The 21,867-nt window shown below is 43.6% G+C and overlaps 1 protein-coding gene across 1 annotated transcript in view; it reads left to right on the forward strand.

Annotated features, from left to right (window-relative positions):
• The window catches only part of celf2 (cugbp, Elav-like family member 2), a 231,081-nt gene that overhangs the window by 57,073 nt on the left and 152,141 nt on the right, over positions 1 to 21,867 (forward strand). The window contains exon 2 of the mRNA XM_062996804.1: positions 10,432 to 10,467. Within this exon, the coding sequence (XP_062852874.1) occupies positions 10,432 to 10,467 (36 nt within the window). The remainder of the gene's footprint in view (positions 1 to 10,431; positions 10,468 to 21,867) is intronic.

Here is a 21,867-nt window from a genome sequence, read left to right on the forward strand (position 1 = left end):
AGATAGATAGATAGATAGATAGATAGATAGATAGATAGAGAGAGAGAGAGAGAGAGAGAGAGAGAGAGAGAGAGAGAGAGAGAGAGAGAGGCAGGCAGGCAGGCAGGTAGGTAGACAGACAGGGATAGACAGACAGACAGATATACAGACAGACAGACAGACAGACAGACAGACAGATAGATAGATAGATAGATAGACAGTCAGACAGACAAATAGATAGAAAGATAGACATATAGTCAGACAGACAGATAGAAAGACAGACAGACAGAGACAGACAAACAGACAGACGGATTATAAACCTTGAAGGTTTGGTGCCACCAGTTTGGTTGAGCGTGGTACAGAGTGTTTGTTTGTGTCAGTCTGGAGATAGTGGCACTCGAGGTGGAGGAATAATTAGAGCATAGCGTGAGCAGCCTTCTTTGGACAGGGAGGGGGTGTGCAGTGGCAAAGGAAGTTACAATTGGGAATTGGAAATGACAACTGGGAAAAGAACTTTTTGTGTGATGTTCCTACTGTCTGGTAAAAAGAAGCGGTTGAAGGAGGTACTATGCTTCCAACTTTGCACAAGCTCACAGTGAGGCGTCCAAATACTTTCGGTCTGAACTTCCTCCAGAGCCGATCGTTCGTCTCCGCTCCGCCTCGTTAAAGTTCATCCGTTCAATCTCACGTTAACGTCCGAGGCACAGAGGACAAGGTCCAGATTTTCTGAGGAGGATCATCATCACACCCCGCCGGTCTCAGAGGAGCGACCGGATTATCACGTCCTTATGAGGACCGAATGAAAGCATAATCAGAGATGAAATCATCATATGAGCTTATTAAAGAGGATTAAGCTCTGACATTTCTCACCCACGCTGCCCTTTTTAATTCAGGGCGACATCCTCCATATTCAGCGCCGTCCGGACGAGCCGAGACAAAAAAAAACTGAGATTTAATAAACGTGGAGAACAGAAAGCTTTTTCATATGGAGATTATTAATAATGGTTCTCGTTTAGCTGTGACCTCACAGTGATGGTGAATCTGACCAGCCGTCGTAAAAGCTATGACTGTGTTTAACAGAAATAATAATAATAATAATAATAATAATAATAATAATAAAACGATAATAATAATAAAATGATAATGATAAAAATTAATAATAATAATAATAATAATAAAACGATAATAATAATAAAATGGTAATAATAATAATAATAATAATAATAATAATAATAATAATTTATAATAAGAATAATAATATTATACTAAATCCACAAAGTTGAATCAGTTCATCTGGACACAAGTTTACAACAAACTTGTGTCCAGATGAACTGATTCAACTTTGTGGATTTGTGTACCTGGATTATTGAGCATGCATCAACATTATACTAAATATTAATAATAAATATAAATTAATTTCTACAAATAAAACAACAATAATAAGTACATTAAAAATAAATACAATAAATACAATTAATATTTAAGTTAATAATAATTATGATAATAATAGTTAAAATAATTTTATTAGTAAATAATAATAGTAATTAGAATAATAAAATTAATAATTCAGAAAGTAATAATAATAATATTAATAATAAAAGGAATAATAATACTATATATTTTTAATAATAATAATAGTAATAATTTAAATAATATAATACTAAATAATAACAATAATTAAATTAAATTACAAATAAAAAAATAATATTACAGCTAATAATTAGAATAACTAGAATATTAAAATTATTAATGAGGAAAATAAAAGTAATAATATTATGGTTAATAATAATAATAATAATAATAATAATAATAATAATAATAATATTAAAATTATATTTAAATTAAAATCAAAATAATAATTATTAATAACAATAATAATGATTAAAATAAAAAATAATCTTAATACCAAATAATAGTAATAATAATTAAGATATTATTATTATTATTATTATTATTATTATTATTAGTATTATTATTATATTAAAAATAATAATTTTATTTAGTTTGGACAGTATGGGTGTTCTTGCATCTTTTACCACTTCACCACCCGAGCGTCCAATAGTTTTTTTATAAGTTTATTTCTTTATTACTTATTTACTTTATTTAGACTATATATAATAGAGAAAATGTTTTTTTGTTTTGTTTTGTTTTTAGACAGCATGACATGACATTGTTCAACTTTATTGGTTTATTTTATTTTATTTTATTTTTTGCTCAATTTATTTCTCAAATTGAGAAAATAAGATTTAATAATCATGGAGAGCAGAAAGCTTTTTCATATGGAGATTATTAATATTGGTTCACATTTAGCTAGGAAATGAAGTAAAGTCATTAACGTGATCTCGCTCTATAAAGACATGAAGAAAATCTCGCTTTAAAGAAACTCCAGTGTCCAACACATCCGACAAACCCACGCTCAGGTGTCCAAATACTTTTGACCATATAGTGTCCAGTCTATCGTAATCACTAGGAAGGAATCCAGAGGTCGAACTGATGAATTTTTGAGGCAGCAGCTCATCAGCAAAACACAAAACTGAGAAAAATAATGAAGGAAAAAGCTCAGTGTGTGTGTGTGCGTGCGTGCGTGCGTGTGTGTGTGTGTGTGTGTGTGTGTGGTGTGTGTGTGGTGTGTGTGTGTGTGTGCTGTGTTACTCTGGTGGGTCATTTTTTGGCACTGACGCAATTTGGCAGATGTTTTATTTGGCACAGCCGGTCATCTAGTGTCCTGCCATCCGGTAACACACTGCTGTGTGTGTGTGTGTGTGTGTGTGTGTGTGTGTTAGCTGACCGGCCACATCTGTCCACTGGGTAACACATCAAATGCACCCTGTGGCCAGAGGTATCTGGACACCCCTCTGAATTGTTGAGTTCAGGTATTTCAGACACCCATTCTGAAAATCAATTCAACAGTTTAGGGAAGGACCTTACCTGTTCCTGCCACCTCCCAAAAGCATGCGAAAGGTGCATTGTCTGCTCTAAATTGCTTCTAGGTGGGCGTCGCCTGTGTGCCTTTGTTTCCCGGTGACCCACTTTGACCTTGATCAGTCCGACAAGCTCAGGGTCAGGCGTCCAAACACTTTTGGCCATATTGTGTGTATTGTACTGAGTAGCCGGCGTTTTCGAAGCGTGTGATGCCATCAAGGTCTTTACAGTGGTCAGCAGTGGAAGAACACGCTATACTCTAGTATTCCTCTACCCTCGCCTCATTTAACAGTTTAGGGAAGGACGTTACCTGTACACTTTGACCTTGATCAGTCCGACAAGCTCAGGGTAAGGGGTCCAAACACTTTTGGCCATATTGTGTATATTGTACTGACTACCCGGCGTTTTCGAAGCGTGTGATGCCATCAAGGTCTTTCCAACGGTCAGCAGCGGAAGAACACGCTATACTCTAGTATTCCTCTACCGTCGCCTCATCCACCAGACAGGAGGAGATGTTAGCGCGTTCGTACCACCCAGGCGGGCGGAACTGTCGAGAGTTAAACCCCATGACAGACCGCCGCGTGGCACAGCGCGTTATTTATGAAAGGAAATCGTAACATAGCCTGACGACGGTTGGTAAACGTTTGACTGTAGGGATGATGGGTAATGGAGCTTAGTTTGAGGAGCTGTAAGCCACAGAGAAGGATGAATGATGAACGGCGGTATGGTACGGTACGGTAGGGTACGGCGTCGATGGTGCCAGCGTGTGTGCGAGAGCTCGTTCGCGGGTAAATTCGCCCCGTGAGCGCTCGGCGTTAAATGAGGCCTAGCCTTGTTCTTTCTCTCCGGCGGCCGCTCCCTCCGCTCGTGAGGAATGAGAGGTGTAACGAGGCAGAGTGGATCCAGATGACGGATTTAAACTCGAGCCGGGACGCTCGGATACGCGAACCCCGGATCCGGTGACCCGCTCGGTTCACGGGCCGCCGAGCAGAATTACGGCGGGACGTCAGAGGCGGCCGCTGGCATAATTAGCGTCGCTTTTTTAAACTTTAGCCCCGAGGTGTCATTTTTTAACCATATTAAACCAGCAACCTTCTGATTACTAGTCCACCACCTTAACCATCCAAGTCAATAAACCAAAGCTCTTGTGTGCTTTTTATCCAACGTGAGTATAGTTTTGAGCTATTGTGAGTTTGGGGTCTTGCTCAGGGGTCCAACAGAGGCAGCTTGGTCATGGTGGGGCTTTAACCAACACCAGTTGTCAGGCCGCTAACGTTTATTCACGTTAAGCTCGTCTAACTACATTTTTATAGACCTCATATACATCAGACGGGCAGTCATACAGTCACAGGAAAGGGCCTTCCCTAAACCTGTTAGTCCCATTGAAGGAGGCAATGGCTCTGTACTTGTTAGTCCCCATTATTCCCAGTAAACAAGGTTTGGTCTCTATGTCTGTTTAGAATCTGTCCCCATCAGTCCCAGTAAAGGGAGTTTGGTCTCTATGTTTGTTTGTAATCCATCCCCAGGCAGGTTAGGAATCTGTTTCCATCAGTCCCAGTAAAGGACATTTGGTCTCTATGTTTGTCTGCAATCCATGCCCATTAGTCCCAGTAAAGGAGGTTTTGAATCTGTTCCCATTAGTCCCATTAAGGGAGGTTAGGAATCTGTTTCCATCAGTCCCAGTAAAGGACATTTGGTCTTTATGTCTGTTGTAGTCCATCCCCATTAGTCCCAGTAAAGGACGTTTGGTCTCTATGTCTTTGGAATCTGTTTCCATCAGTCCCAGTAAAGGAGCTTTGGTCTCCTATTAGTCCCAGTAAAGGACATTTGGTCTCTATGTCTTTGGAATTCGTCCCCATCAGTCCCAGTAAAGGATGTTTAGACTCTATGTTTTGGGAATCTGTCCCCATCAGTCCCAGTAAAGGAGCTTTGGTCTCCTATTAGTCCCAGTAAAGGACATTTGGTCTCTATGTCTTTGGAATTCGTCCCCATCAGTCCCAGTAAAGGACGTTTGTTCTCCCATTAGTCCCAGTAAAAGAAGTTTGGTTTCTATGTCTGTTTGGAATCTGTCCCCATCAGTCCCAGTAAAGTATGTTTGGTCTCCAAACTGCTCTATCCCTTTTTCGTCCCCTGTTCTCCATCGTGAGTTGTGGACATCATATTTTTGTTTTATTGTTCCTTAAATAAATGGACGCTGTAGTTTTAAATTTTCCCTATTCTGGCGTCCCTCCCCGTTACAGATGAAGCGTCCCTGCTGTACCCATCAGTCCCAGTACAGGAGGTGTGTCTGACCTCATGCTGACTCCAAAGCGCAGATCAAGCAATGATTTAATTAATCAAATAGAATTAATTCGTTCCAGCAGCCGCAGATTTGAAAAATAAGCGACCAGTACAAAGATATCAGCTTCAGATCGAGCGAATCGAAACCTGTTCAGCGTCACACACACACAGCACAGCTGGAATGACCTCAGCTCTGGCCGTTCCTTCAGAACCGCTGGCCACAGATCGTAACTTATCCTGAACCCGATCCAGACGGGCTTCGGGTTCTTGACAGCCGGCGGGTTTTGCGGCCAAGTTGCGAAAGCGCAGAGGGTTTAAATTACTCCAGATCTGAAAAACCTCCTGCTGAAGTCCGACATGGGAACCACAAATCTGCTGGACTGAGGTTTGATGGGAACCACAAATCTGCTGGACTGAGGTTTGATGGGAACCACAAATCTGCTAGACTGAAGTTTGATGGGAAACACAAATCTGCTGGACTGAGGTTTGATGGGAAACACAAATTTGCTGGACTGAGGTTTGATGGGAAACACAAATTTGCTGGACTGAGGTTTGATGGGAAACACAAATTTGCTGGACTGAGGTTTGATGGGAACCACAAATCTGCTGGACTGAGGTTTGATGGGAACCACAAATCTGCTGGACTGAAGTTTGATGGGAACCACAAATCTGCTGGACTGAGGTTTGATGGGAACCACAAATCTGCTGGACTGAGGTTTGATGGGAACCACAAATCTGCTGGACTGAGGTTTGATGGGAAACACAAATCTGCTGGACTGAGGTTTGATGGGAACCACAAATTTGCCACTCCTGAGTTTGAATTCAGATCGTTTATTTTAGCAGCAGTCAGTAGGGGTGTTGAATCGTGATCATGTGACTTCAGTGTTAATCCTACAGAACTCTCCACAACGATGTAAGAACGTAACACACAGGGAAATCAGGAGCCTAGAAATATTGGGAACAAGGAAACACTGCATTCAGAGGGCTAACATTCACAAAGGTCAAAGGTCACCGTACCCACATCTAAGCTATTCAGCGTGATCTGATGTTTCTGCTGTGTGTGTGTGTGTGTGTGTGTGAGCTGGAGGAGGAAAAACGATACCGACGCACAGATGGTTCTGGGTTTGTGAGAGAAAGATAATGATATCTGATGTCGAGAGGAGAAATTAGCATACAGCGACGGAGAGGAAGAGACGAAGCGCCGTCGCTTTAGCATCCGCCGCCCTCCGTTGTTTTTTGACGAGGCGCGTTTTTTCCTCCCGAACTGAGACGAGCTGCATTAGGAAGCGAGCAGAAAACGTGCTCTGTGAAGTGTCTCTCAGCAGATGCTCGAGTTTAACTCCAAACGGCAATTAGTTCTGTCCCGTTAGCCGCGGTTAGCTCGTCTAAATTGGGTAAAATTAGCCAAATTGTGTGTCGGACGACAGGTTGATCAGACGCTGCGCGGGGAGGCGAGACCAAGCCATGTTCACGCCATCCGTCTTCTTACTGACAGAGCGACGGCGTATTTATCACATTATTACTGACTGTCAGGGTGTGTGTGTGTGTGTGTGTGTGTGTGTGTGTGTGTGTGTGTGTGTGTGTGTGTGTGTGTGTGTGTGTGTGTGTGTGTGTGGCAACATGCTAACAAGTTGTCATTCCGCCCTTTCTTACCTCATACAGCCAGAAATATTTAGACACTCGTCCTACTTATTAAGTTATTCTAATAAATTATGTTATATGCTTCCAACTTTGTTCCAACAGTTTAGGGAAGGCCCTTTCTTGTTTCTGAATGACTGCACCTCTGTGCAAATGCTAGGTCCATGAAAACAAGTCCAGCCTGGACACAGCTCTGATTTTAACCCTATAGAACAGGTTTTGGGATTAATTAGAATGCTGTTACTGGCCGGCAACTGAGCGTGAACTAGATGGCCAAAAGTATTTGGACACCTGATTATGATTGTTAATATGAAAGTCCGTAATGGAGATAACAGCCTTCACTCTTCTGAGAAGCAACTGTGGGAATTTGTGCCTGTTCAGTAGTTTGTGAGGAAGCCTTGCTGGCAGTCAACATTCCAATTCATCCAGATCTTCAAAGGATAAAATCAGGTTTTTCCACACCACAACAAACTTGTCGACTCGTGTCTTAATGGATCTTCATTTGTGGAACAGGAGCACAGCCAAGCTGGAACAGAAACGGACCTTCACCAAACTGTTACCGTAATGTTAGAAGTATGTATTGTATTTTGTACAGTGTGTGCTGCTAAAATAAAATAAATACAATAATTTAATAACAATAATAAAAATAGCAATAATAATGGTAATAATAATAACATAATAATAATATTAATATAATAATAAAAAAACAATATTAATAATAAGAAGAAAAGTCAAATATTAATATAATAATAATAATAAAAATCTAAAATAATAATGATAATAATAATATTCTAAAATAATAATAATATAATATAATTAAACACAATATTAATAATAAGAAGAGTTAAATAATAATAATAATAATCTAAAATAATATTATAATAATACTTATAATTATATAATAATAATAACAATAATAATAATAATAATAACAGTAATAATAATAATAGTATAATAATAATAATAATAATAATAACAGTAATAATAATAATAGTATAATAATAATAATAATAATCTAAAATAATAGTATAATAATACTAATAGTAATATAATAATAATAACAAGAACAATAATAATAATAATAATAATAATAATAATAATAATTATAATTATAATAATAAAACTACAATATATTGTGCCTTAGTGTCACTATTGGTTAAAACAAACACTATTTTAGCAGTGGTGTGTAGGTGTGTTGAGGCTGGAACAGAAACGGACCTTCCCCCAAACTGTTACCGTAATGTTAGAAGTATGTATTGTATTGTGTACAGTGTGTGCTGCTAAAACACCCAAACTCTTACGAGTATTACGTCTTCTGTTGCTAAATTCACGGGAAAATGTGCTTAATGATAGAATAAATAGAAACTACAAAACACAGCACAGATCCCTTTATAGTCGAATGTAAACCTAGAACATCCAGCAACGGTTCGAGGCTTCATGTTCTGTCTCAAATACGAAACTTCTCGCCCTTCTGTGTCCACAGAATTGGTTGTTAGTTTTCCAGACTCAGTTACCCGAGTCATGTTTTTAGCTGCTTTAGACTTTGACTGCTGACTGAATTGCCGTAGGATTGCTAGGACGCCTCAAAGTGCAGATTAACCAGTAAATGTGAGGCGTTTTGCCCTAAATACCTGCTGTATATAATTTGATACACACATATATAACCCGATTTTACAACAAAATAGACTATGAAATATCAAGTACTAATAAGTCGCATTAATCCACTAGTTATTCATATTGAAAGATCAGTACTTGAGAAAAAATTTGCATTGTCCTCATTGATTGCACGACACATGCTTACCCCGCCGTGTGCGCTTCAGTGCTCATGGAAGCTCTTGGTGTCAATGCAAGACTCAAACCCAGGCTAGCGTATCAAAAACCTGCACCACACGGCCGAATTTATTGGGTTTTAAGCATTGTAGTGATGGATAAGTGGGTACTGAGGTGTGTGTGTGTGTGTGTGTGTATCGGTCTCTATCATTATCCCTCAGCCCTCGTGGTTAGTGTGTGTATTAGTCGGACAGCGGCCAGCAGTCACGCCGCGTCTCTTTGAAATGCAAAAGCGAGTCTTGGGCCGCTCGAATGTGTGTGTGTGTGTGTGCCAGGCGAGACATATGCCGTCGTTTTTCATCTCTCTCGTTTTATCCGGACGGGAAAAAAATAAAAGGCCTCATTATTAATAAGTGAATAGAATAGATGGTGTGAGGCCAGTCGTGCTCGGCTCTGGTTTGGGAGCTGTCAGATCGGCAGCTCTGCGAGCTCCAGGGACCAATTTATTTGCATGCGGCCGGAAACACACACACACACACACACACACACTGAGCAAAAGAAAGCCTTTTGTCTATATCTGTAAATACACTTGTCTAATTCAAGCCTGAAAACCAAGTGATCTCTCTACACAGACGCATTTACATCAGCCTACACTCCCGAGAAGAGGGCGTGTCTAAATTCTTAGATCCCTTAAAATGCTCCTACTGAGGCGCCTTAGTTCTGAGTGATGATCTGACTGAATGACGAGGGAGCGTCCGACGCCTCCTCAGCGCTGAGGGCAATCCCAGCATTCAGTACAGATGAATGAGGAGCAACCAACAGAGTTCTTTATAAAAGTAAATAAATCCTCAGTGATGTTTAATTTGTATAAAGGTGTAATTATACGAGTGTGGTTTATGTGTAAATTCAGGCTCGTCAGGGACAGTTCAACCGTCTTCGGTACACGGCGGGAGACGTGAGCTGGCGTGCTAGCGTGTTTTGCCTCCTCAGCCTAAGCTAAAACTGAGATGACGTAAAGTAGAGCGTCTAAATAATCTGCCATATGAGTTCAATGTCTTATTAGAATCCTCTCGAATGAGGCAGCTGATCAGGTAGGAAGGCAGCAAGGCAGCTCACTATGTTTGCACTGCTGCCGAAAGTATGTAGACACGCCTCTTTATCGATCAGTTCAAATGTATGTATCTATAAGCATGTAGCTTCTATCTAGTAGTGGTTTTATAGAAACGGCTCCACGTCACGATGCTCCCACCAGCATATTTCACAGCAGGTTTGGTGTTTTTCTCCCCATTTTTGCTCCCGATTTAGCGCATCCAGTTTGTCTTCCGCTGCTAATTTGCAATTGCAAATTGCAATTGGTATCTGCTGCAGGCACTGCCAGTTATGCCTGCCAGATGGCGTCCAGCCGACCGGTGGCAACACTGAGCCTCAAACTCGGGAGCTCAGAAACTCGGTGCTGGTGCGTGAGCGGAATATCCTGCTGTGCCACCTGGGCGCTCCGTTGTCGTCATTTGTCTGAATGCATTTGTGTAATGCTTGAAAGTATCTAATGTATCTGATGGTGCGTGATAGGATTTGCCATGAAAAATGGGCTAAACTGCCTCAATCCAGGTGTTTAGAGCTTATGGAGATCTGTCCAAGAATACTTGCAGATGCATTTGCTGTGTGTGTATGTGTGTGTGTGTGTTTCTTATACTGCACCTGCAGCCGATGTCACGCATGACAACACACACACACATCTATATTTACAGTCCCAGGAGTAAAAGAAACCGATTCAGGCGTAAAAACTTTCTCTACACTTCTAATACTTTCACTAACGTTCACTTTCTCTGTCTTTCACTACAGACAGGATACAAGCGATCTGTCCTCCACCATACAGAGGTAAGAAACATCTATCTATCTATCTATCTATCTATCTATCTATCTATCTATCTATCTATCTATCTATCTATCTATCTATCTATCTATCTATCTATCTATCTATCTATCTATCCAAATTTCTATCTATATATCTGTACAGTGGTACCTTGTAACTCGACCTCCCCTAAATTTGTTATTTTTGAAACCCGTCGCTCTTCTTTAAGAAATGTATACCTTAAAACTCGACGTGTATATGAGCTGAATCTGCATTAGTGTGGAATAAGCGTCAGATCCAGGGTTACAGCTCCACATGTATCTGTGTTTATCTGGATTCTCCTCCCTGTTTCACTTTTAAACTTGTGTTACAGCTCCAGCTTCTGAGAAACGGTGAGAATCAGAATCAGCTTCTCCCAGAGTCTAAAACGCTTCTGGTTCAAAATAAAGCTTAACGTGGTTTAATGTAGTAAAAGAAGGAGACAGGAGCACTAAACTTCTCTTCATTATTACTGCTCATAAGTTCCTCCACTAATCACATTCATCACTCGCTGTTTTACTACAATAAGTCACGTTAAGTGCCAGCGCAAAAGCTATTGTGTCACTTCTCATGTGAATGCGCCGGTACTGAAGGGAATACGGTATCTCCAACATTAAGCAGCATAAGGAAACAATAAAGAAGTAAAGCTAAAGTGCAGCTTTCATTATATTTAACTGTTTTTCATTGTATTTCAGTGTGTTTATATTATATTTGTGTTATTTTCAGTGTTTAAGTGTCAAAAACAACCTCATTATTTTACATTAGACTAAAATATCTGCAGTTCCACGGACAATGGACGCATTAACAGGTTTCCCAAACATCCTTATGGGAGAAAATACCTTGAAACTCTGAGGTTGAGTTTCAAGGTACTGCTGTGTATCTATCTATCTATCTATCTATCTATCTATCTATCTATCTATCTATCTATCTATCTATCTATCTATCTATCTATCTATCTATCTATCTATCTATCTATCCATCTACCTATCTATCTATCTATCCATCTACCTATCTATCTATCTATCAAATGAAATGTGATGGGCGTGTTTTCCGACTGAATTATGACTCTGTACGTGGGATCTGGTGTAACGGTAAGTGTGTAGAGTTCTGTAGAGTTCCTGTGAAACCCTGTGTGGGTGTGGCACTGCTAGAAGCTGATTGTTTGAGAGTCAAACCGGGTCATGAGGGTGGCATGAGGGCCCGACGTCCTCTAGTGGGGCCAGTGCTCATCAGCATTCGCAAGAGAACGCCAGAAGTTGCAGGTCCGCCCCCTGGCGCCCCCTCTGTTCAAAGATGAGAGCGGATGTGCGATTTTCAAGTGTTTGCCTAATTTTTGGAACATGTGTATGTAGGTGTGTGTGTGTGTGTGTGTGTGTTATCAGTTCCTGTATTGAATCCTCCTCTTATCAATCCACTCTTCCTCTCTCTCTCCGGTCTGTACCCGGCGGGGTCGAGCGAGCTAGCGACGGGGCCGAGTCGACTGTCGGCTAATTGCATCGTTCGGTGGCGATTATGTTCTCTCAGAGAGAACAACCCGTAATTACGGACCCCGAACGCCGACCCGGCCGAGCCGTCGCGGGTCCGCCGCGGCCGCCGCGTGGGAACCGCTCTCATTATCACCGCAGACACGGACCCGCCCCCTTCACCCTAGCAACCGTGCTAATTACCATCCACGCCAGACCTGCCAATCACCGCGTTTCAAATCTACAGAGATGAAGCTGTTAGAATGAAAGAAACCTGGAGGTTTTATTAAATTTATTATTTATTTCTTTTAGAACTTCAGTCACCTGACATCAGAGTTGTGACGCAGGTTCCCACAGCAGTTTGTGTCTGTATTTCTCAGCTCTTTTCTCCTTCTGATGAAAATATTAATAGTTTTTAATGTTTCTTGTATTTGTCGCACTTTGATCTTCAGTTGTGAGCTTCAGATCCTCGTGTTAACAGACCCTCAGGGTTTCTCGTTTCCTGTTGCGCTGGTCTCGTCCCTAGTTCCCAAATTTCCTGGTTCTGAATGTTTCTTGTGAGCTTGTTTTGTTAGCTTTTATGTTCTCTTGATTCCCGTGTTCCTGCTCCTCATGTTTTTATATTTTCAAGTGTTTCTTATTTTCTAGTCTTTTAAAATTCCAATTTCTCTTCATTCCTGCTGTCCCAGCTTTTTATGTTTCATAGTTTATAGTTATAGTTTTTTTGTATTTATAGTAGTGTTTCTTGTTTCCTTAATTTCTTGTTTCTGGTTTCCATTTCTTCTCTGTGGTTTCCAGTGTTTTGTTTCTAGTTTTCTTTGGTTTATTGTTTCTATTTTCTATTTTAAAATTGTTTTCGGTTTGTTAGTTTACTGTTTTTAGTTTCCAAGTTTGTTTCAACTTTTAATGTTTGGTGGTTCCTAGAGTTTCTTAAATTCTAGTGTCCTCAGTTTTTTTGCTTCATGGTGTCCCAACTTTTGATGTTTTATAGTTTCTAGACTTTTTTTTATTTGTTGGTGTTTGTTTCCTTAATTTCTTGTTTCATGTTTTCTGGTGTTTTTAAGTTTCCAAGTTTTCTCAGTGTTTCTATAGTTTCTATTTTTTTTGTTTGTTTGTTTATTGTTTTTATTTCCTATTTTTACATTTTAATGTTTTTAATGCTTTATTGTTTAATTTTTTTTTTCATTTCTTTATTTCTTCTCTGTGGTTCCCAGTGTTTTCGTTTCTAGTTTTCTTTAGTTTATTGTTTCTATTTCCTATTTTGAAATTGCTTTAGCTAGTTTTCTGGTGTCCCGATTTTTGTATGTTTGGTAGTTCCTAGAGTTTCTTAAATCATAGTGTCCTCAGTTTAGATGTTCTCTTCATTCCTGGTGTCCCAGAGCTATTTTTTTTATTTCTAGTCATGTTCGTTTCCTTATTTCTTTGTTCATGGTCTCAATTTTGTCTCCACGAATCCTAGTATTTTGATTCTATTTTTCTTTGGTTTATTGTTTCTAGTTACTATTTTAAAATATTTTTAGAGGTTTTTTTGTTTTAGTGTCCTTAGTTTCCAAGTTCCTAGTTTCTAATACTTCTTGAGTACTGGTTTTCTAGTGTTCCAACTTTTTATGTTTGGTAATTCCTAGAGTTTCTTGAATCCTGGTGCCCTCGGTTTCCAAGTTCTTTATATTTCTGGTGTCCCAACTTTCTCTGTTTGGTAGTCCTAGGGTTTTTTGACTCAGAGTGACCTTAGTTTCCAAGTTCTCTTGATTCCTGGTGTCCCAAATCTTTATGTTTCATAGCTTATAGAGGTTTTACTCCATTCTGCAATTTTTTGGTTCACATTCCCCGGATTTCCTCGTACCTAATGTTCGCTGTGAGCTTGTTTTCTTAGCTTTATGTTCTCCATCTCTTAGGTTTCACAGTTTCTAGACCGTTTTGATTTGTAGTGATGTTAGTTTCTTGTTTTCCTGGTCCTGATTGCAAGTCCTGATTCAAATCTCAGTGGTGCTATTAGCCATCCAGTTGTCTACACAGACATGATTGGTTACGTCCGAGGGTCCAATGTGTTCCTGCCTTTCACCCTGTGTTTGTATAAAAAATGGTTTTGTGGTTAGAAGCAGCGACAGATACAATTACACTATATTGCCAAAAGTATGTGGACCCCAAGACTAATTATTAACATTAGGTGTTTCTATAGTATGCTTTACTAACAGGCTTACAATGCAACAGATTAGGGAAGGCCCTTTCCTGTTCCAGCATGAGCTCCATAAAGACATAGTTTGACAAGTTTGGTATAGAGGAACTCCCTGGACATCATCCTGGACTGACCCCTGACCTCAATGACTCAATAGTAAACACCTTTGGGATGAATTGGGATGCTGATAGTGAGCAAAGCCACTATCAGATGCCACTTGCTGAGCAGTGTGTCTAATTACACCCCGACAGGAAGGGTCCGGTCCCTCGGCGCTGACCGGGGTGCCGAGTGCAGAGGCGGATGTCGACCACGCCCACTTAATAAATATTCATGACCTCGCTGGTCTCACTAGATGGCAGTGCAGCCCAATTAGGCCATGCTAATGAGCTCAGTGGTATTAATATTCATGCGCTTCATGTGTGTGTGTGTGTGTGTGTGTGTGTGTGTGTGTGTGTGACTCACATCCTGAACCGAGTAACTTGCAGCCGAAGCTGAACAGAACAGCACTCGTTATGAGATGCTGAACGTCCTGGTGGGTGGTGCGACAAATTTGTGTCTCTCTCACACACACACGTGCACACACACACACACACACGTGCACACACACATTTTGCCAAGTCATACACACCCGATTGGTAAGATTTATGCAGACGTGTGTGCTGTACCCAAATGAGGAAACGCGACTAAATTGGGTATTTGTTAGTGTACACACACACACACACACACACACACAGATAGAGACGCACCACATGTAGTGATTATGTATCGCTATAATCATTGGACACCATCACACACACACACACACACAAACAAATAAATGGTGCGTATTACTTTCACAGCACGACGACCCAAATTTAGAGTTTGGATATTAAAGTCTTATAGGTTTTTAATTGATGCTGGCTGGAGCCTCGTACGAATTATAGTCCTGCTGTACAGTGTGTGTGTGTGTGTGTGTGTGTGTGTGTGAGTAAGATCTGTAAGATCTGGGTACTTTCCTCGGGGCGGCATGTTCTCTTCATTTTGGGTGGGTGTGGGTTTCAATTACATACACTTTGAACCTCCTTCTGACCTTCTTAAAGCATGCAGAAGGTGGATTGGCTGCTCTAAATCACCCAAAGTGTCCTAGCTCCAGTGTTTTGGTGTGTGTGTGTGTGTGTGTGTGTGTGTGTGTGTGTTATGCGCAGCAGGGTAACGTGGCATGTCCTGTGTGTACAGCGCGGCATGTTCTCTTCATCTTGGGTGGATGTGGGTTTCTTTTAGATACACTCCAGACCTTCCTCTGACCTTCTTAAAGCATGCAGAAGGTGGATTGGCTGCTCTAAATCACCCACAGTGTCAGAAATCATAGTTCTCCTGTACAGTGTGTGTGTTTAAGTGAGCGATGGAAGGTATGGACACTTTGCCAGCATGGTACACATGGTATCGTGGTCACCGTCAGGTAGTGTGGGTGTCGTCCAGCTTCAGGGTTTTGGTGTGTGTGTGTGTGTGTGTCGAGATGGGTTCCAAGGTCCAGGAGACCTGGGTTCTTCCCTCAGGGTGGCATGTTCTCTTCTTCTTTGTGTAGGTTTCAATTAGATGCACTTGGAACCTTTTCTGACCTTCTTAAAGCATGCAGATGGTGGATTGGCTGCTCTAAATTGGCTAAAGAGTCTGAAGTCATAGTCCTGCTGTACAGTGTGTGTGTGTAAGTGAGCAGTGGACGATATGGTCCAGCTCCAGGGTTTTGGTGTGTGTTTGTGTGTGTGTGTGTGTGTGATGCGCAGCAGGGTAACACACACACACACGTGCGCAGCATCAAATCGCTTCTTTTTACCTGGTGTTCTGACATACAGGGTCAGTCCTGAACACTTGCCCCAAAATCAAAACCCACTAGATTGTGGAACATGACTGCAGGGATGCACGTCCATCCGGCCTCCAGCGCTTACGTCGGGAGCTGAGGGCCTGGTTCACAGTCAGCGTTCCGATTCATCTAGTTCATCCAGTTCATCAGAAATGTGTGGAAGAGATGAGAACAGGACTAGATAAAGTCACATGGTACAGTTGGAGTTTATTTACACCCCAAACCCGACACACACACACTATCTCTGCTGTCCATATATTTTTGGCCATGGTTTGGTTCAGGACCTTTTGTCACCGGCGCAACAGACAAGCCTCATGTTCGTCCCCGCAACACCTAACGACGAGTGGAATTCTGGGTAGCTCGTGGTTACACTTAGACATTGCTGATGTTTTAGAATCTGCTCCGACTGTACGGGTAGTAAGACAGCACACACACACACACACACACACACACACACACACACACTTTTCCCTTAGTGGATGAGGCTTTCCAAACATGCACGTCAGTTTGACAGCCCACCTGCATCTTTTTTATTCAAGCTGATGAGACAGACGGGGAAGAGATACGGAGATACAGAAATACGTCTACAGAGAGAGAGAGAGCGCGAGAGGAGAGAGCGCGAGAGTAAGAGAGAGAGAATGAGAGAGTCGGTGATGTAATTTAAAAGTGATGCGCTGAGGGAAAAACACCGAGGCGAGCTGTCGTCTGACCGAAAAATGACAAAATGACAAAAAATGACAAGGAAGCTGAGCGGTAAACAGGAAGCAGGTGTTGCGCCGGAGCGGTGCGGTTGAGCGGGTTCGGGTTTGCCGAGGCGTCGGCGTTGATTCGGCTGCAGTTCGGTGATTACCGGGACAGCTGTGGTTTTGTTTAAAGCGGCGCGATGATTACAGACGAGCGATTTTCTTCTTCCGCTCGATACGCGGTCGAGCGTTCGGCGAGTGATTGTGGAACATGACTGCAGGGATGCACGTCCATCCGGCCTCCAGCGCTGACGTCGGGGGTTCATCTACACCCCCATGCCCGATTGAGGAGGGCTGTCGCATCCCCTAGAATCCCCCCTACACACACACGTGTGCAACTGCAGACCACTTCTTTTCACCTGCCTAACATGCGCACTGCTATCCGTGATCAGCATCCCCCCCCTGTGCACTTGTAATTTTGAGGCCGGAAACTACGAGGGTGGGTGCTCGGTTGGCACAGCTAGCCCACCTGTGCTGTGTTCTGCTCTCAGCCGACCAGGCACCTGCACAGGCACACGATTGGCTGTGTGTCTGGAGAGGGAGGGACGATGACTTAAACAGGGTTCCTGCACAGACACATGATTGGCTGTGTGTCTGTAGAGGGAGAGAGGACGACTTAATCAGGGTTCCTGCACAGACATCGGATTGGCTGTGTGTCTGGAGAGGGAGGGACGACGACCTAAACAGGGTTCCTGCACAGACATCGGATTGGCTGTGTGTCTGGAGAGGGAGGGACGATGACTTAAACAGGGTTCCTGCACAGACACATGATTGGCTGTGTGTCTGTAGAGGGAGGGAGGACGACTTAATCAGGGTTCCTGCACAGACATCGGATTGGCTGTGTGTCTGGAGAGGGAGGGACGACGACCTAAACAGGGTTCCTGCACAGGCACACGATTGGCTGTGTGTCTGTAGAGGGAGGGACGACGACCTAAACAGGGTTCCTGCACAGGCACACGATTGGCTGTGTGTCTGTAGAGGGAGGGACAACGACCTAAACGGTTCCTGCACAGGCCCACGATTGGCTGTGTGTCTGTAGAGGGAGGGAGGACGACCTAAACAGGGTTCCTGCACAGGCACACGATTGGCTGTGTGTCTGTAGAGGGAGGGACGATGACCTAAACAGGGTTCCTGCACAGGCACACGATTGGCTGTGTGTCTGTAGGGGGAGGGACGACGACTTAAACAGGGTTCCTGCACAGACATCGGATTGGCTGTGTGTCTGTAGAGGGAGGGACGACGACCTAAACAGGGTTCCTGCACAGACATCGGATTGGCTGTGTGTCTGTAGGGGGAGGGACGACGACGTAAACAGGGTTCCTGCACAGACATCGCATTGGCTGTGTGTCTGTAGAGGGAGGGACGACGACCTAAACAGGGTTCCTGCACAGACATCGGATTGGCTGTGTGTCTGGAGAGGGAGGGAGGACGACCTAAACAGGGTTCCTGCACAGACACACGATTGGCTGTGTGTCTGTAGGGGGAGGGAGGACGACTTAAACAGGGTTCCTGCACAGACATCGGATTGGCTGTGTGTCTGTAGGGGGAGGGAGGACGACTTAAACAGGGTTCCTGCACAGACACACGATTGGCTGTGTGTCTGTAGGGGGAGGGACGACGACTTAAACAGGGTTCCTGCACAGACATCGGATTGGCTGTGTGTCTGTAGGGGGAGGGAGGACGACTTAAACAGGGTTCCTGCACAGACACATGATTGGCTGTGTGTCTGTAGAGGGAGGGAGGACGACTTAAACAGGGTTCCTGCACAGACATCGGATTGGCTGTGTGTCTGTAGGGGGAGGGAGGACGACTTAAACAGGGTTCCTGCACAGACACACGATTGGCTGTGTGTCTGTAGGGGGAGGGACGACGACTTAAACAGGGTTCCTGCACAGACATCGGATTGGCTGTGTGTCTGTAGGGGGAGGCAGGACGACTTAAACAGGGTTCCTGCACAGACACATGATTGGCTGTGTGTCTGTAGAGGGAGGGAGGACGACTTAAACAGGGTTCCTGCACAGACATCGGATTGGCTGTGTGTCTGTAGGGGGAGGGAGGACGACTTAAACAGGGTTCCTGCACAGGCACACGATTGGCTGTGTGTCTGTAGGGGGAGGGACGACGACTTAAACAGGGTTCCTGCACAGACATCGGATTGGCTGTGTGTCTGTAGGGGGAGGGAGGACGACTTAAACAGGGTTCCTGCACAGACACATGATTGGCTGTGTGTCTGTAGAGGGAGGGACGACGACTTAAACAGGGTTCCTGCACAGACATCGGATTGGCTGTGTGTCTGTAGGGGGAGGGAGGACGACTTAAACAGGGTTCCTGCACAGACATCGGATTGGCTGTGTGTCTGTAGGGGGAGGGACGACGACCTAAACAGGGTTCCTGCACAGGCCCATGATTGGCTTTGTGTCTGTAATCGTGTGTCTGTGCAGGCGCCCGGTCGGCTGATAGCAGAACGCAGCACAGGTGGGCTAGCTGTGCCAACCGAGTGCCCACTCTCGTGGTTTCCAACCTCAGGAATTTTAAGGGCATTGCCCAAAATTACGATTCACCATTGCTAAAATGAAGGGGGTCAGCAAGGAGGTCATTCATTTATTTCTTCAATATTACAAACCAAGTCGTCCTGGTCAGGGTCCTGGTGGGTCCAGTGCTACCTGGGAAAGCTAGGGGCAAGACAGGAATACTTCATGAAGTACACGAAGGACCCTGATTCTTCCCTCAGGGTGGCATGTTCTCTTCATCTTTGTGTGAGTTTCATTTAGATACACTCCGGAAGTTCATCTGACTCTCTAAATCATGCAGAAGGTGGATTGGCAGCTCTAAATCACCTAAGGTGTCATTTAAGGTGTTGTTTAAGTGAGTGATGGACGATGTGGACACTGTGCCAACATGGTACACACGGTACACTGTTGGCATAGTGACGCAGTAGGTGGTGTGGGTGTCGTCCAGCTATAGTTTCTTCTTTACTATTTGTTTCTTCAGTATTGCAAACCAAGTCGTTCTGGTCAGGGTCACAGTGGGTCCAGTGCTAGCTGAGAATGCTAGGGGCAAGACAGGAATACTTCATGAAGTATAATAAGGGTCCTGATTCCTCCCTCAGGGTGGCATGCTCTCTTCATCTTTGTGTGAGTTTCATTTAGATACACACTGACTCATGCAGGAGGTGGATTGGCAGCTCAAAATCACCTACGGTGTCATACACACGGTACGCTGTTGGCATAGCGACGCAGTAGGTGGTGTGGGTGTCGTCCAGCTATAGTTTCTTCCTCACTATTTGTTTCTTCAATATTACAAACCAGGTCGTTCTGGTCAGGGTCACGGTGGGTCCAGTGCTACCTAGGAGTGCTAGGGACGAAACAGGAGTACTCCATGAAGTACACTAAGGACCCACCATGACCCTGACCAGAACGACTTGTAATGTTGAAGAAACATTTAGTGAAGATGAAACGATAGCTGGACGACACCCACACCAACTACTGCGTCGCTATGCCAACAGTGTACCGTGTGTACGATGTTGGCACTCACTTAAACACACACACTGTACAGCACGACTATCATTTATGACACCTTTGGAGCTGCCAATCCACCTTCTGCATGCTTTAGAGAGTCAGAAGAAGGTCTGGAGTGTATCTAAATGAAACTCACACAAAGATGACGAGAACATGCCACCCTAAGGGAAGAATTGGGAACCTTATTGTCAGGGTCACAGTGGGTCCGGTGCTACCTGGGAATGCTAGGGGCAAGGCAGGAGTACTCCATGAAGTACACTAAGGGCCCTTCTTGTATCAGAGGGCCCGAAGCTTCCGTACATGGACACTCCTGGTTGTTTTTGGTATTATTTGGTTTAGCTCTCTTTTATTTTGCACAGCGTGGTTAAGAGGAATAAATAAATAATGATAAAAGATCGTTGTGATGAGATTAGTTCGGATGTGTCTGGAAAATAACTTCAGCTAAACTAGGCGGCGCATTTACGCCACCAATAAAATAAATGAAAAACAGAGATCATTTTGGGTTCAGTGCCCATCTCCCGGTAGAATCAGGCAGCGGTATCACACATCGATCTCAGGTTATGAGGAGAACCGCCGATTATAGGAGACATCATCCCAAATGCTAATGCGTGCGGGCTAATGAACGCCGTTAGCATCGTCTCGCTCGCGTGGCTGATGTAAGCGGTGCCGTGCGGACGCCCGCTGTCGGCGGTGAGGTTGACGGGTGCAGTTTCGGAGGCTTGTGGAGTCTAATGAGGCGTGGCGTCGATGATGTAAAGTACCACTGAGCAGCTTGTCCTAGCGCTAGGATTCTAAACTCCACAGTTTGTTTCTCAGCTGTGCTACCGGTCGGCTGGGCGCCCCCTAGCAGGCACGATTGGCAGTGCAGACAGGGCAGCAGACAAAATCAGCCACTAGTCTGCTGGGTGGGAAAAGACAGGACTAAAAAGAGGGCAAGGCGCCTGTACAGAAGTGGAGGAACGTGGAGATCAGTGTGTGACTCTCCATGCGCAAGACTGGCCTCATGTGCGAATGCTGGGGACTGATAAGTAGAGAACACACCCACTTTCTGGGACTAAGAGGTACAGCCCACACCTCTTATACTGGGACTGACAGGTACAGAGGCCACACCTCTTATACTGGGACTGATAAGTAGAGGCCACACCTCCTATACTGGGACTGATAAGTAGAGGCCACACCTCTTATACTGGGACTGATAAGTAGAGGCCACACCTCCTATACTGGGACTGATAAGTAGAGGCCACACCTCTTATACTGGGACTGATAAGTAGAGGCCACACCTCTTATACTGGGACTGACAGGTACAGAGGCCACACCTCTTATACTGGAACTAATAAGTAGAGGCCACACCTCTTATACTGGGACTAATAAGTAGAGGCCACACCTTATACTGGGACTGACAGGTACAGAGATCACACCTTTTATACTGGGGCTGATAAGTAGAGGCCACACCTCTTATACTGGGACTAATAAGTAGAGGCCACACCTCTTATACTGGGACTAATAAGTAGAGGCCACACCTCTTATACTGGGACTAATAAGTAGAGGCCACACCTCTTATACTGGGACTGACAGGTACAGAGGCCACACCTCCTATACTGGGGCTGATAAGTAGAGGCCACACCTCTTATACTGGGACTAATAAGT

Source organism: Trichomycterus rosablanca, chromosome 1 (assembly GCF_030014385.1).
Source record: "Trichomycterus rosablanca isolate fTriRos1 chromosome 1, fTriRos1.hap1, whole genome shotgun sequence".
Classification (NCBI taxonomy): Eukaryota; Metazoa; Chordata; class Actinopteri; order Siluriformes; family Trichomycteridae; genus Trichomycterus; species Trichomycterus rosablanca.